This window comes from Cadophora gregata (assembly GCF_030347475.1).
Source record: "Cadophora gregata isolate MNR1 chromosome Unknown scaffold_3, whole genome shotgun sequence".
Lineage (NCBI taxonomy): Eukaryota > Fungi > Ascomycota > Leotiomycetes > Helotiales > Ploettnerulaceae > Cadophora > Cadophora gregata.
The window spans coordinates 2,970,323-2,986,258 of NW_026695926.1; the positions used below are offsets into that span (position 1 = coordinate 2,970,323).

At 49.4% G+C, this 15,936-nt stretch overlaps 6 protein-coding genes across 6 annotated transcripts; 4 read left to right on the top strand and 2 right to left on the bottom strand.

Annotated features, from left to right (window-relative positions):
- Positions 1-730: 730 nt before the first annotated feature.
- Positions 731-1,108, top strand: ONS95_009505 (uncharacterized protein; the record flags this gene model as incomplete). The annotated part of the gene is made up of 1 exon (XM_058503105.1): positions 731-1,108. One exon carries the CDS (start codon positions 731-733, stop codon positions 1,106-1,108), a length of 378 nt encoding a protein of 125 aa, XP_058362039.1.
- A 1,233-nt stretch (positions 1,109-2,341) lies between these two features.
- Positions 2,342-3,632, bottom strand: RBG1 (GTP-binding protein rbg1; the record flags this gene model as incomplete). The annotated part of the gene is made up of 3 exons (XM_058503106.1): positions 2,342-2,524; positions 2,580-2,688; positions 2,821-3,632. 3 exons carry the CDS (start codon positions 3,630-3,632, stop codon positions 2,342-2,344), a joined length of 1,104 nt encoding a protein of 367 aa, XP_058362040.1.
- A 477-nt stretch (positions 3,633-4,109) lies between these two features.
- ONS95_009507 (uncharacterized protein) lies at positions 4,110-5,046 on the top strand (the record flags this gene model as incomplete). The annotated part of the gene is made up of 2 exons (XM_058503107.1): positions 4,110-4,602; positions 4,652-5,046. 2 exons carry the CDS (start codon positions 4,110-4,112, stop codon positions 5,044-5,046), a joined length of 888 nt encoding a protein of 295 aa, XP_058362041.1.
- A 4-nt stretch (positions 5,047-5,050) lies between these two features.
- Positions 5,051-5,840, bottom strand: ONS95_009508 (uncharacterized protein; the record flags this gene model as incomplete). Its single annotated transcript, XM_058503108.1, has 2 exons — positions 5,051-5,680; positions 5,727-5,840. 2 exons carry the CDS (start codon positions 5,838-5,840, stop codon positions 5,051-5,053), a joined length of 744 nt encoding a protein of 247 aa, XP_058362042.1.
- Positions 5,841-6,649: 809 nt separating this feature from the next.
- On the top strand, positions 6,650-11,263 carry HOS4 (Set3 complex subunit; the record flags this gene model as incomplete). Its single annotated transcript, XM_058503109.1, has 3 exons — positions 6,650-10,415; positions 10,465-10,658; positions 10,706-11,263. 3 exons carry the CDS (start codon positions 6,650-6,652, stop codon positions 11,261-11,263), a joined length of 4,518 nt encoding a protein of 1,505 aa, XP_058362043.1.
- A 2,391-nt stretch (positions 11,264-13,654) lies between these two features.
- ONS95_009510 (uncharacterized protein) lies at positions 13,655-15,841 on the top strand (the record flags this gene model as incomplete). Its single annotated transcript, XM_058503110.1, has 2 exons — positions 13,655-13,837; positions 13,901-15,841. 2 exons carry the CDS (start codon positions 13,655-13,657, stop codon positions 15,839-15,841), a joined length of 2,124 nt encoding a protein of 707 aa, XP_058362044.1.
- Between the last annotated feature and the right edge of the window lie 95 nt (positions 15,842-15,936).

Below are 15,936 nucleotides of genomic sequence, written 5' to 3' on the forward strand. Positions count from 1 at the left end.
CAGCGGATAGGGCAGCGCAGCGTGGGAGGAAGCGAAGGAGGGTGAAGTTGGGCTTTCGACGGCCACGGCCAGGACGCAGCCACAGAGAAGCTGCGCGGAGTAAGTTATTGTGTCTGTCGACTGAGTCGACTCTCGAGACCATCGCGGGGACAATCGTGGGCTTCCTGAAGTCAAATTTAAGGGCCGCCCTATGCGTCTCTGGCGTCGTCCGAATGAGGGAGAGCACGGCAGCATGCCAACAGGAAATCCGATATCGATCTCCAACCAACACTGAATAATTGCGCCAGGTCCGAGTGGTCTAGCATCTTTCCAGCATATCTTTGATTTTACTTTCGTCATCCACGAATCATTCCAGGAGTTTTGGTTAGCCTGTCGCCGCTACCATCCGCCCAAGCACGTTATTAGCCATGTCTCGCGGCTTGATCGGGGAGAAAGTCCACAACTGGGCACGCGGTCCATCTCGGGCTATGGGCCGTTCCTCTACGTCCCGAGCTTGATTGAGGCTTTCTAGTGAGAGCGCATCACCATAGCCAGGACAGGAGCAGGGGATGAAAACCTGGCTTTTCGCAAGTGCAGTAAAGACCGGTGCAGAGGGGGCTGTTCGTCAGGCGGCCGATGTCGTTCCTCCGGCCTCAGCAATAATAATCAAATCAACCATCGAAGAAGTTGGGGGAGGCGGAGGTTGGGTAGGATTGACCAGGGGAGGCAATTGGATAAGAGATAGGGGAGGATGCAGGGTGGCCCAGGTCCAAGCAAGCGACCACCTGGGCACTCGGGGAAAAGAATGGAATGCTTCCAGTTGGCTCGTCTCGGCTGCTGTGTTGACCTCGCAAATATCACCGTCGTTCGTCTTCAACATTCAGCTGCTTCGAACTTCAAACCTAAGACCGGCACTGCTGTTGCGCATTATGAGATTCGAGACTGTTTGGTTCAGATGCTGAGGGCGATCAAAAGAAAGGGGAAAGGCCTTTCGTCGCTGACTGTCAGTCGCTTGCTCCCAGCCAGATCACGACCCCGGAGCCAATTCCTCTGCTTACTGGTGATCCTCAACGAGCCATCAAAGGTCCCTTGTAGTTTCTTTTTCCTTGGCATTCGCCCATTATCGTAGCATTAAATTGCGCCGTCTTGTGGCACAACTAGAATTGTGTTGGAACGGGATAGAGGATCAGCAAGAGAGACATTTGCAGACTTGTTCTTGGACGCCGTCAGCCTCGCTGCAGAGGCTTGATACTTCTTTTGACACCTCTTACTCAAACCGTCGTCTCAACTTTGTCTCTTCACGCCAGCTCGACAAGTGCCAAACTGCTTTCGGAGCTGGCCAGGGTCAATCTTATCTCAACTTCGGGCGTCCACACGGGTTCTAGACTCGCGCTTTTACTAGAACCGTACCGTTCCGTAGACGATCACCTTCGTACAACGCCAGGCTTTGGAGCTTAAGAGCTCTCCTTTTCTAATTCTCCCCGCGATAGACGATGATCAAAATGCCGGTGAACGATGTTACGACTCAGGTCCCATACCTTGCCGGTCGGCGGTTGGAGAAGCCTTATGAAAGGCCGGTGGTGAGCATGAATCTGTCGAGTTAATTTCAACCATCAATTTCCCCAAACGATTGGCTCAGATAATTCAAAATCTCGGTTGTTTTTTGTGAGTGTTGATAGGACGGATGAAAAGCCCCCAGTTGGCCGTCTCCTCGCCGCTTTACTGCCCATTTGCCAAAGGTTAAGCGCCCACAGGTGTCTGTGCGTAAGCAGTTGATAGGCATGACCCGTTTTGATTAATCGAAAAGGAAAACTTTTCGGTTAAGCAACTCGAGCCTTTGAAGGCTTGTTCTCGGATTGACAGGACGGCTGCATGAATGACGGTGGCTTTCTGGGGCACGGTCAGGATCTGTCATTCATAGTGGGGTTAGTAATGAGTGCTGAGACTGCGATATCCATATTGAAAATTGGAGAGCCAATGCCAAGCTCAACGCCGTAGAAGACCTGATTGTGAAGAGCGTTGTCAGACAGTTGGGATAAATTCATCTATTCGCCTTCCTCATCGGTCAATCAGCAGAACGAGCTCTATCTTCTTTGGAAAATGGACGGTACTAGTCGGGCTGTTCGTGCAAGAGGAGTCTCCTGAGCCATCGCAGTCGTCATCCAAGTCCGTTACGTTTGACCGAGAATCAAGCCGTCGACTTCTGGCAAAAGTGCAGCTATTTACAAAGTCTCAATTCTTTTTCTTCTCTCGAGTATTGATTCCTTCGGCAACTGCAAATCGTAAATAGTGCCGTGTCTTGGCATGCTGATGAGTTCGGTCCTTGAGGCCATTGTTCGTAATAGCCTGATCCGCTTACTTTTTAATGATAGTAACTGCACAAAAAAGTTAGAACCAAAAAGGGGCTTTGAGTCGACGACTTACTGATATCTTCATCAGCCAACTCATGGCTCAGGCCGACGCGTTGAGGTTGATGCTTCACCGATTTTCCATATACAGCAGCGACACGGAAGTCTTCAACAATGGTCTTATGGATGGCATTACACTTTAATGTTCAGCTAGATGCCCAAAAACCATAATCGGAAGTTAGTGATACTCACAAAATCCTCAACTGTACATTTCGTGGAACGCAACACGACTGGTTGTGTATAATCGGGTAATTTTCCTTTAGGCTTTGTGTATACCCTCACAAGGTTGAGTTTTTCCCACCTGCATTGACGTCAGTAACGTTAATTTGTAGACTTCAAGGTCCAGGGTGTCGGGACTGCGGACACCTCCAGGGGATAGAGGCTATAGTGAGAGGCAATTTGAACCTCGCGTGTTTGGGATAGATTGACTGACATTTGTTCTAGCAGTTCGTCAATGTTCCATCCATGCTCCGATGAGATCGGGCATGCGTTCGGGATTCTGTATAGCAAATCCAGCTCTTCAATGGAGATGGCGTCGATTTTGTTGAGTGCATAAATAACGGGAATATAACTTCTGCTCTTAGCCTCCAGAACATCGATAAGATCGTCGATCGTGGCATCGCAACGGATAGCAATATCTGCAGATGATATTTTATACTCCCCCATGACAGCCTTAATTTCGTCATGGTCGATGTGGGATAGAGGAACGGTGTTAGTAATACTGATGCCGCCCTTGTCCTTTTTCTTAAAAACGATATTAGGTGGTTGCTTGTTGATCCGGATTCCGAAACCTTCCAGTTCTGCTTCGATGACCTTCTTGTCGGTGAGGGGCTTGTTCACATCCAGTACAATGAAGATCAAATGACATGTCTTTGCAACGGCAATGACCTGTCGACCTCTACCCTTTCCGTCCTTGGCTCCCTGAATGATACCTGGCAGATCCAGCATTTGTATCTTCGCTCCATTGTATGCAACCTGACCTGGGACCGTCGTCAAGGTTGTGAATTCGTATGCTGCGGCTTCGGAATGCTGGCCAGTGAGTCTGCTCATGAGAGTAGATTTGCCCACGGAAGGGAAGCCAATGAAACCCACACTGGCCACACCAGTTCTTGCGACATCGAATCCTGCCCCTCCACCCCCGCCACTCGTTGTTGGAGTCAGAAGTTCCCGTTTTAACTTGGCAAGCTTTGCCTTAAGTTGTCCCAGATGGAAGGACGTCGCTTTGTTCTTCTGGGTTTTGGCCATCTACAACAGGTTAGCAGGTTACTGGCAAGATAGCGTTTCTGCCATGTGCGGAGCGTGTATGATAACGCCATCATTCTTTGTTGCCAAATCAGATGCGGCGTTGGAGTAGTACATACTTCGGCCTCAATGTCCTTGATCTGTGGCGGGGTGTTAGCTGTGATATCACCAGTAATTCCACTTTGAAATCCATACCTTATCCACGGTAGTCGACATGGCTGCGAGATTCGGGTCCGAAGACTCTTATTACTGATTAGAAATACAAGGTATAAACAGACTGTCGTCTGTTGTGTTGTTGTTGCGAAATGCAGCTGAGGTCGAATTGTCTCGATCCCAATGTGGGGGAGTTTTTCAGGAAAGTCCCGTCGCGACGGAATGGAGCAAAATGTCCGCCCCACTTGAATTTCAACCACCAGGTGGTCGCTTCACCTGCGCGTCACGCAACCTCGATATATACCCTTCTTCAACACCACTTTCGCAATGGATCCCGCCTTTCTATGCAAAGCTTTCTTCTGCTTCGGCACGGCTGTCGATCTCGGCGGTACTTTGTTTCCTTCTTTCAGAGAACGCATCATGAATTACGGATCTCGAGGGACAGATTCACAGCCATCACAAGAAGTGAATAGCACATCATGGAACTTCTTGGACTTTATAGCATCCATTGAAGTGCCTCATACATGGTTCACCCATTACTATGTGGTCTCGGTAGCATCGTCGATATTTTGGGCTATTCAGATGTACAGCCATGGGCCTGTCTTCGAGCTCCTAGCTTCTTACTCTCAGCCAAAGGACTCTATGACCACCAATCAAGTACTTCTTGCTTGGTTGTTAATGGCTTTCCAAGGAACAAGAAGACTTTACGAATCTCTCACACTCACCAAACCTTCCCAATCCAAGATGTGGGCGGGTCTTTGGTTGATTGGAATTGCCTATTATGTTTTCATCGGAATTTCAGTTTTGATTGAAGGTGCTGGTATGTATTTCCTTAGTCACATGTTGTTTTATCCGTACTGATTCTCTAGCTGCCATGAGCCAACATGGACGAGGATCTTCCCTGGAAATAGGATCGCCATCTCTCAAGACTTGCATAGCTGTTCCGATTTTCCTCATCGCGTCCAGCGTCCAACACACATGCCACAAACATCTCGCCAGCCTCAAAAAATACACTCTTCCTCAGCAGTATTGGTTCCAGAAAGTTGTCTGCCCCCATTACGCCAGCGAGTGTATGATTTATGTCGCGATTGCCATCATAGCTGCACCTCCTGGACAATGGCTGAATAAGACCGTTCTAGCAGGCCTTGGATTCGTCGTTTCCAACCTTGGAGTAACAGCAGACTCGACCAGGAAGTGGTATGTGAAGAAATTCGGGGCGGAGAAGCTGGCTGGCAGATGGCGGATGGTTCCATATTTGTATTGAGATTTCAGCGCTTGCCAAATATCCCCAACTGCCCCCCCAACTTGGAGACCTTCAAAACATCACGATATGTAAGGCTAACCCGGGTTTTGCGCTCGTTGTGTCCATCTTTGAATTCATCGGGCGATCGAAGCAACTCCCAGTTGGAGACTGTGTCTGGGTTCAAATCAACGTCATTGGGGACATCCGCAATTCCATGCATGAAATCTGTATACAGTTCTCCGGTCGTTATGAGCAGGCTCCTAGGCTCCTGCAATATTTTCCACCGCGGTTCAATTTCTCTTGTGCCATCCTCGCTGGTCCCATATAAGTCTAGGCAGAGCGAAGACCCAAGACTGACCGTACAGACAACGGGGTAATAAGCCGGCCCATCCTTGTGAGGCATGATTCCCTGTCCGCTCAGGTATTCATTGATGAGTACAAGGTTCGGCCTTTTATGTGGACTGTCGGAGAAGATATGAGTCTGAGGCTTGTCTTTCGAGATAGGGCATGAGAGAAGGCGCGTAATGACAGGGTTGATGAGCCACTCTGGCAGGGGACTATCGAGGAGGGTATTGTTTTTGCTGAGGTCGGAAGGCCATATCTGCAATCGCCGTTTGGACAGCTGTTTCCATCGAGGCTTTGGGGCGTTCTCGATCTACAATTGTCAGCAGCGGTAACCAACCCAAAATCGCTGTACCGACCCTGTGCAACAGCGTCTGTTCCTCTTCCTGGGTGATGAAGTCGGAGATGTAGTAGGCGCTCCGAGGAACCCCTTTGACCTTCACATCCTCCAAACAAACTGGCATGGTTAGCATTGTGTAGCAAAATGACGCTTTTCAGCATCAACGAAAGTTCCAAGCCAGATCTCTGGAATGTGGAGGAATAATCAGCGCGTCAACCTCTCTACAGGCTGCGCTTCTTTTGCCTCTGCTCCCAGATGAATCAATCCAGTCACTCGGGTGTTGACGAAGTCGCTGCTTCTTTTCGAGGCATTGAATTCGAGAAGCCGGGAAGCCGGGCCCAGAGTTAGTCAAAACACGACTGCAGCGGCCTGCAGGAGCCCACCCCGCAGATGTGTTCCGGCAGAAGACCAGTTTGTTTATTCACGGCTGAACCTCCAGGCTTGACCATAATCTTGCTCCCCGAGTGCCGATAATGACTTGCCTTGAAAAGTCTAGTGAGTTGATAGAGTACGATACGAGCCGCTGTTGCTGATGTGGAGAGGAGGAAACCCCTTTTCATCCCTGAAGGGCGAAAAAACAGGTCGTGGTGTGCCCAGTCCGCCACCGTAGACTACGCCCAGATTAGCGAATCCAATGGCTGGAAGTCTGAGCCTCAACCTCGAAGTTGAGCTTCTTCCTTCCAAACCACCACAAACAACCCCCCAAACCACCACTTGGAACGCTCTAGACCCCCTCGCAGTATTGCGCATGCTCAACAGTTCGTGAGATTGAAACTCTACGACGTGCGCCGTTCGTCTCCCCGCAACAGCAAGCCTATCCCCCCACCCGTGATAGGACTCGGATGATCCTCCTGGTCCTCTCTGCCCGACACTGCCAAAGTGTCTCCCAATAAGCCGGCTCACGATGAGGTGCAGGATAGAGAGGCCCACGGGATAGATGCCATGGATGCGCAGGCCATTGTGGACGCCGTCGCCGCGAGACTCAGCGCCGAGCCCGATGCATCTGTGACGGAGCCTGCTGGCACTCGCAGTGCAGCAACGGGGACCCCAAATGGCATCAGGTCATCACCACCGGTACCGGCAAAAGATGAGGCTATGGAGATAGACCGGCCAAATACATCCACAGAGGAGCCTGGAGAGAAGAGCGACTCAGAGGCGGAGACGATAGTGCTGCCCGGTAAGGATGGCCATTCACCGTCGAAAATCCGTAAAACAATCAAGCACGAGGACAAAAGTGACGATGAAGAAATGCGAGATGTCCCAGGTACCACGAATGGGAACAAAAAGCCGACCCCGAGCGATGGTGATGGAGATGCGATGCCAGACAATCCAAGCGAGGCGACCGCGACTTCCACGCTGGGCAAGAGGAAGAGGGCCAAACATGGAACCAGCGCAGATGACACCGCACATCTTGGAAATTCCAGTGGACTTAGTTCCGTCCCAACATCACCGGTGGCGACGACACGCTCTTCACTTTCAAAGCCCGCAGCATCAGATTCCGAAGTATCTAGGTCTCCTTCCCCTCGTTCTCGATCGCGCTCAGCGTTACGGGACAAAGCCAAGTCCGTCGATAGGGCTTTCCCACGAAGAGGACAGTACGCCTCTGTATCCGGCGATGAGGATGAGACGGAGCCTCGCACCTTTGGGAGACAGAGAAGTTCAGGGGCCGATCATAAATCGGGTAGACCCAAGGGTCACAACGATATCAATCCACGGAAACGAACAAGATCCATCTCCCCCCAGCCAAGAAGCCATAAACGTAGCATATCGAGCCAATTACCTTCGAAGTCTTCCCATGGCCTGAGCCACAAGAAGAAGCGTGTACCCGCTCCCCTGCAATCCACCGAGTACCATTCGGACGATTCCTCAGTGAGTGGCAACTCACATCCACGGAGCTCGAGATTGCGAAGCCTTGCGGCGCCAACCACAGGCGAATCTGCAATATCGCCCGCCAAGATGGCACCGCACAAGAAGCACGTGAATTCCTCCGGTCAAACCCTTCTAGCGATTGCGTGTAGCCGGGGTAGGCTGGAGAACGTCAAGCAGCGATATGAAGAACGACCCGAAGACCTGAATCTCGCAGACAATGCTATGAATACCCCGCTCCACACTGCCAGTTTAGGCGGCCACGTGGAGATTGTCAAGTTTTTGCTTGATACTGGAAATTGCGAGCTAGATTGTGTCAATCTTGAACGAGATACTCCGCTACACGATGCTGTTGACAACAAAAATGTGGAGGTGGTTAAATTACTGCTCGAGGCTGGAGCGAATCCCAGCAAGCCAAATCTAATGGGCAACGAACCCCTGGATCTTATTGTTGACATGGAAGGTGAGAGTGGTGATGACTCTGATGACGAGGAAGAGCGTCTGGAAGCTATGCAAAAGGCGACGGAAATGAGAGAGGCTATTGTTGCGGCCAAACTGAAATTCGCTGGACACCGCAGAGGTTCGGAAGATCATCATATGCATGACAATGGAGATGGACGCCTGTCACATCCCAAGGGAAGTCCACGACAGACGCCACCGGCTAACGAAAATCTTGGTCCGACTAATCGTATCGCACGTACGGCACGGTCTTCTATGAAAACCAAGGATCGAAATCTCTGGAAGGGCTATACGATAGAGGAGTTGCAGACGGCTGCGAGTGAAGGCGACCTCGAGACGACTAATCGCATCCTGAATGTCAAGCCTAATGTCAACGACGCCAGAACCCTCTACAATGCTGCACGAGGAGGCCATGACAACGTCATAAATCTACTTTTCGCCCTGGGAAACTTCAGCCCGGATCCACCAGCACTTGAAGGTGTACCGATTGACCAATCTACGCCGATACTCGCTGCTATTGGGAAGGACAATCATCTTGAAGTTATCAAACTGTTCCTTGGTAATGCAGATTTTGATCCAACCCGGCGAATCAAAGGAGAAACATATTACGAGCTGGCTAAGAGACGGGCTGGACCATACTGGCAAGAAGAGGAGCAACTCTTAAAGAACGCTTTCAATTCGTACAAAAAAAGCCATAAAGCTTCTCCTGGAAAGCCTCGGTCTCCTGGACTTCGTCGAGATGCACGGGATGTGGATACCAGGAAAGTGCGGACCGAGGAACAACAACCGTCTAGATCGCACAAGAGGAGCACGTCCAGCCCAAAGACTGGAGAAGCAGAGCCTACGAAGAGCGCGCATAGAAGTACATCGTCCCTTGGACAATCCAAAGATGGACAAAATATCACCAAACGTGGACCAGGTCGGCCCAGAAAGGAGGAACATGCACATGCAGCTTCAGGGGCCGTGTCTGACCGCGACACCAGTCCTCTCGGTCCCCCGAAACAGAAGAATCAATCTCGTCGATCCGAATCAGATGTTGCGGTGCTGTCGGAGAACGAGCCTACTGTGAAGCCCCGCCGCAAACTTGTTTCTGGGAAAGAGTTGAGAGGAGAACGGGAGCTTGAGAAGCAAAGGCGAGCAAGCATTGTCTCTAACGCATCTACCGCATCTGTCAAAGAGAAGCGTGTGCCATCTGACTCTAAGCAAGACAAGTCAGACGGAAAGTCTAGTCCCAATGTCCCGCGAGTGCCCAAAAATTCTGGCTCTGCCCAGTCTGACAGAGATCAGCCTTCCGACAAAGATCGAGCAAGGCCCTTGAAGAGGGACGATTCAAAGGATAGACTCAGTGCCATTCGTGGAGAGAGTCCCGTCAAGCGGCCTCGGAAGAGTGAAACACCTCCTCGGTCGGGTATGCAAGAGGTAACGCCAGCGTACGAAGACGGACCTCATCAAAAGAGACGGAAGCTAGAAGCAGACGCTAGTAGCGGACACAAGACCGATAGTGACTCGCCAGAACATCGGACCTCAATCGTTAAATCCACCCTATCTCGCGATAGTACGGCAGCAAAATCTACTTCAGATAAAGCAAAACACGCTCGTCCCACTCAGAAGAGTACGGCGCCAGAGGTCAAAGATCAAAAGGACTCCAGTACAGAGAAGTCAAGTCGTGCAGCCAAATCAGGACGTTCCGCTCCTACTTCACCATCGGAATCTTCGAAAAAGTCCAAGGTCTCTGAACGAGCATCGAAAGATGCCAAAGATGACTCTGCGGCTTTGGCAAAACTAGAAGAGGAAGAGGCTCAAAAGGAGGCACAACTTCTACGTGAAAAGGAGGATGCGGAGGCAGAAGCTGCTCGTCTGAAGGAGATTGAAGACCAGAAGATAGAGCAAGCAAAGCAAACTCGACTGGCCAGAGAACGAGCTGAACGAGAGGAAGAGGAGAAACGGGAGCAGGAAGAAGCGGAAAGGAAGGAGCAACAACGTCTGGAAGCGGAACAAATCCACAAGAAGATGTTGGAAGAACGGGAGGCTAAGCAAAAAGCGATCTTCCTGGAGCAAGAAAGAGTGAAGAAGGAAGAAGCTGAACGAAGGCGTGCTGCGCAAGAGGAAGCAAAGCGATTGGAGAAGGCAAGGATCGAAAAGGAGAGAAAGGATGCCCGTCTGGCAAAGCTCCCTCTCTTGCTCAAATGGTTTGACTTGACATTCGATCAGCCTAATGGGCACCAATCTCCAGAAATCGTGGATCTATTCAAGAGGATTGTTGGTTATCGATACGATACCATCAAGCCAGAGTACACTGGACAGACTGTGGGCCGGGAGCAGTGGATGCTCAATACTCATGCTGCGATACTTCTTGGCGAGCAGGATCTTCATTTGAGCAGATGTAAGTATTATTCTCTCCTCGCTTATCTCCAGTTGCTAATTTATATCAGTCTCAGCCTGGGATCGCGTCCCTCTAACATATGACCAAAAACGAGCAGTTTGGAGCACCCATAATTCTCAGTACCTGCTTTATGATGGTTGGTCAAGCCTTCGCAAGTTTTTGCCAGCTACAGATGAATGCCATGACGACGTTATCAAGACGAACAGATCACTCTTTTTGGATCTTGATTTGTTCTTTGTCAAGGTATTTCTCCTAAGTCAATGACTTTGGTCACATCTAACCTTTCGCAGGTATCCGAATTCATGTTTATAGTCCCAACCATTGCTCACCTCCGTTCTGTTCAACTTAAAGTTGAGTATCGAGAACTACATGCGCCTCAGACAGATCTTGGACAAGCTTTGAACGTACCGAAATGGAGATCCGATCCAGAGACTGCTCCAGGACAAACTTCCATACCAGAACCGAAATTCTATGTCAATGGAGACTTGGTCAGACAAGGTGGAACTGCAACACGAGTTTTGAAACATCCGCCTCCTTTAGACAGATTTCCCAGACGCGAGGGTGTCACCAGAGTACAGGAGCACGATCCCGACTACGAAGAGCAATGCAGAAAGCAACGTGTCCCAGGATATCAATCATCCCCTATATCGTCGACTAATCCTCATATGAGTGATGTGTTGCACTCAGAGCAGATGAATGGCATAACACCTCCAAGATCCGATCAATCAAAGTCAATAAACGGTGGCAGTCCTCATCGGAGTTCAGGTTCGGGACCGGAGTCAGGCATGTTTCATCAGCTTCCCAACGGCATCAGCACGGGCGGGAGCCCGCCACCAGCGCTCAGCTAGATCTGGATATATTCGTGTATGGAATGTATTTCGGGAGCTCGAACGATTTTCTTTGTCGGAGTTTGAATGTAGGAGGAAGATTCGGGACGTAGCATTACGAGGAAATGATCACGTTATGTTCTTTTTACACGCGAGAGCTGCTTGGCGTATGCTTGCTTCTATACTTGGGGCTTGGTGGGCGGAAGGGTGTTTTCGGCGAAACGATTCAATGCGAAATAAACGTTCCTTGTTTGCTGGGGGTGCGGTGCGGGGGTCGAGCATTTTGTACAGATGCTTTCTTTGTATTGCTTTAAAACCGTGCGGATTGGTGATGTCAATGTACAATACGGGGATGGCACATGAAATAACAGTACATTTGTCGATTTGTCTAGGCATTGCAGATGTGGTACAGATAATAAAGGCCACCCCGTCCCAGCATCGGTATCATTGTCTGATGTTCCACAAGCTGGAAAGTCTGCCAGCTCGTTCGTGGCTTCCACTTCAGATTCTAGGCAAATATCACGAAGCCACTACGGCGTGCAAAGCTGAGTACACTGAAGTCGTCCTGCAGTTGGAGCAGTTGCGTCGCGCCAATGTTGCTACTACTTCTTGACGCTATATTTTGGATTCCAGTATTTTGTTGAAAGTGATTGGATTGTAGAGACGGCCTGTTGTGTCCTTGGGTATGAGTCTTCCTCCGATTTCCTTTGCTCGTTACATTTCTTGCACAACATTTCACTTTGGTAAGAGTTTACAGGCTAGATTTCACCAAGATCTTGCCATGTTTCTGTGCTCCCCTTTAGATTTCCTCTTCGCCAAGGAGTATCTTAATCGTACTAGCAGACAGTCTTAGTAGCATGGCAGTCCAGGTTCTGGGTTTCCTAGAACAAACGAAAATGTGGTCTTGGCTGGTCTGAGTCTTCAGTGATGACATAAGAAATACTACGATGTTCGTGGATTTGAATCGCAGCGTAGGTATTGTTGCTTCCTAGCTACTAAGTATTGTCAAGTATCGCACTTCCGGTTCCCCTTGTCCCTTCCTTCTTTCTATGCATCGTGATCTCAACACACGCAGGCACGAGCCTTCTTCTTTTATCACAGACTCTCACACTGACTTTGACCCCCAAGTCCCAGCTGCACTTCCTTTATCATCATCCAACCCACCATCCGCTCCTTCCCCATCTCTTTCCGTCCCAACCTCTACTTCCGCAATGTCATTCCATGGACTTTCTTGCAAATTCTCGTTCATCCACTCCATCGACAGGCAGGTTAGCAGGCGCTCTCAAGGATCTTTTCATCTTTTTTGTTATAGATGTAGGGACACGCTGAGAGGGATGGTGCATCGAGAGGACGTACGCGTTGCATTGGTGTTGGTTCTGCTGCTGAAGTCTCAGCTGGTGGAGAAGTGCGTTTACTTGAGCTTTTTATAGTATGAGATAGCCATGTTGGCCTGTCTCCTGGGATTGTCGTGGGGTTTCTCGAATTTGTCGTATTTTGCTGATCCTGAATATCGTCAAATTGCATTGCATGACTTGAGATTGTTGTAGGTTATCAGTTACCACAGCAGTTCTCGAATCTAGTCGGAAATCTTCGACCCTTGACAATCTACAAGCTGACTTGAATGGCTTATTTTGGTTCGTTGATTGCTCTGACATGGCTTCCTACGTAAAGTCGAAGTCGGATGTGAGGTAGAAGACTTTGTCACGCTACTCCACATAACAGAGAAAGAGAGTAAAAGGGCGTAATTATTTTCGTCCAGCATTTTCCAATACTACATTCTTCGATGATATATAGGCCTATTCTATCAGTGTAATCTTACTATTTGTCTCCTCATTCCGGTGAGCGAAGAGCCAAAACTGTTGCCGGCGGTCGGGCCTCAGAAGTGGACTTTTGCAAGATATACACACTGGCAATCCGCTCAGAAGGGGACTTTTGGTCGATGTGCATTTGGGGCAGGCTGAGAAAAGGGTGGCTTTCGGGTGTGCAAGCATTGGCAATTGGTCGACTTGTCCAGGCTGTAGTAGTAGTGATTGTACTTTTGCGAAAAGCCATGCAAGGGTTTGGCGCTTTTGGGGCATTCCCCTTGATTTCTGTTTGGGATATGGGACAGTGTCTGCTTTTGTGCTTCGTCCACCGCCTTCTTGACGTATGGTTGACTTCAATACTGTACCGGGCGGCCCTGCCAAGAACTGGACTTTTGTGAAGGCTGCAGGACCTCGACTATATGTTTGCCTCGGGTCCAATCCCCACCGCCTCGACGCCGACGGATGCCGTGCCACCACTCCAGTGGCTGAGCGTGAGACATTCTCACACCGAAGCAGATTCTGTGTCTGTGGTTGAACTCACAGTCTCTGCCTTTCCAGTCCCTGTTCTCATGCTCAACACCAACATACTTCGAACATTTCGACGCAAATGGATTCAACTCCCTCTCCGGTTTCGCGGCCGATGGAACCTCCAGAGATTCCACCGCAGACTAGGAGATACCGCAAAGAGGAATGGGAAGTCCATCGAGGCTTGATAGTCGGCTTGTACCCTATGCAAGGTATGAAGTTGAGAACAATCAAACAAATACTTGAGCACGACCACGGTTTCATTGTTAGTAAGTTCTGACATTCGTAGGGATTTGCCAGGCGAGCTAATTATTGAAGTGAGCGACAGCTGAAGAAGAAGATTGACGACTGGAAAATTGGCAAGAATGTGCAAAGTTCCGAAATGGCATTTATTGTGCAGAAACAGCATAAAAGAATTTTGGCTAGAAAGCCCACTATTTTTCGTGCTCGAGGTCAGCCTGTGGATCCAGACAAGATCTTACGATGGCAAAAGGGGCCTGGAAAGCAGCTGCAGAATATTGGTTCTCGTGGGTATTCCGCTAAGACTACTTATCCTGTAAGACCTTCTGACCCTGTTCAAGCTGTCCCATCAACTCCGTCAGATATAAGCTATAGTCCGCCATCAGCCAAGTCACCATCACCAAAGATGATGGAACCAGAAAGAGATTCAAGCCCGAAAAGTCAGTCCATAACTGACTGGTCAGAAAACCCGAGCCAGCAGCAACCATCTTTGGTTGGAAATTTTCATGGAAATGCCTCAAACCTTGACCCAAATGAACCGAGCCTTGACTCATTCATATCCCAAGACTCTACTCCGTATGAGGGTCGGAGTCCTTCTCCTTTCACTCTTCGTCCGTCGCCTGCACCTTCACCAAGACTTTCATACGTCTCCCAGGGCAACTTCTCGAGTTTTGCTACCCATGGCTCCTCCTATGGTTCATCATTCGACCTGTTGGGAAGTCCATCATTGGGTTTACAAGACCACACAGTCCACTCGCATCAAAATGCGCACCTTACGACGCCATGGAACACGCAAGAGACAACAATCAACCAGACACCTGGGACGTCCGCAATTTCAAAAAAGACGAGATATCGTGAGAATGAAGAACTTGATTTGAGGCAGAGATTGACATCTCTTGAATCGAGGTACGGGCTTAAGCACCCGGCATCCCTTGACGCCATGTCTCGGCTCGCAAATGTGTTGCAAGACCAAGGGAGGCTCGGGTCTGCGGAAGGTTACTACAAACAAGTAGCCAAGTCATATCAAGCCACTCTGGGAGAAGACGACATAGAGACTATCAGTGCCTTTTTGGACCTTGGGATGATCCTACTAAGTCAAAGTCAAGTGACTAGCGCTGAAAAGCTTTGTCGCAACCTTTATTCAAGAGCATCTTCTATCTTATCCAATGAGCATCGTCTAAAGCTCCAGATCCTGAATGAGCTTGGTACCTGTCGGTACAACTTAGGAGATATCAAAGAGGCAGAAGTACTACTCCGTGATTCAATTGATTCTGGGAGACGCATTTTGATGCACGATGATGATCTATTGTTACGCCCGATGGGTACTTTGGCTAAAGTTCTGGTTTCACGAGGTGAACTTGTAGAAGCTGAGAAGCTCCTATTATTCATTCTAGAGGCAAAAAGGTTCTCCTGGAAGCCTGTAGACATCATCCACATGCACGTACGATCATTCCTGGGATATGTATATGGCAGGAAATTAATGTTCCAGCAATCGGAAGCAACCTTGAAACAAGTTCTAGCAGAGCAAATCAGACTGTTAGGGCCAGAGCACAAGGAAACTCTAGTGTCACAGAAATATCTGGCGATCACTATCAGAGCTTGTGGAAGACATGACGAAAGCGATACGATTCTACAAGACACTCTTCAAAAGTTGGAAAAGTCCCTTGGCAAGAGGCATTCTGAAACTTTGCGATGCCGCGGAGATCTTGTAAAGGCAATGAATGGGCGGAGCAAGTTCACAGAAGCGGAAAATTTCGCGAGAGAGCTATCCTCTCTCTTGCAAGAAGGACCAGCTCAAGATAATGACCTGATGAGTTTCATTTCATTTGAGCTCGGTATCTCGTATGAGGGTCAAGGTCGTCTCGACGAAGCTTTGGTCATGTTTGAGAAGTTGCTGGAAGAATCAGCTTGTTCGCTGGGCGATAATCACCTGAAAACGTTGCACTTGGGGAATAATGTTACGAAATTGAAGCAGCACATGGAGCGTCGCTTGGTGGTTCAGCCGTCGATGGATCTCTGCTGGACATGACGTTACTCCAACATCTGCTACGGCGGAGCGTGATGTCATGTCTGGGCCAGGATGAGATACCTGTGATGAAGTAAAACCGATCCCATGATTGCGTT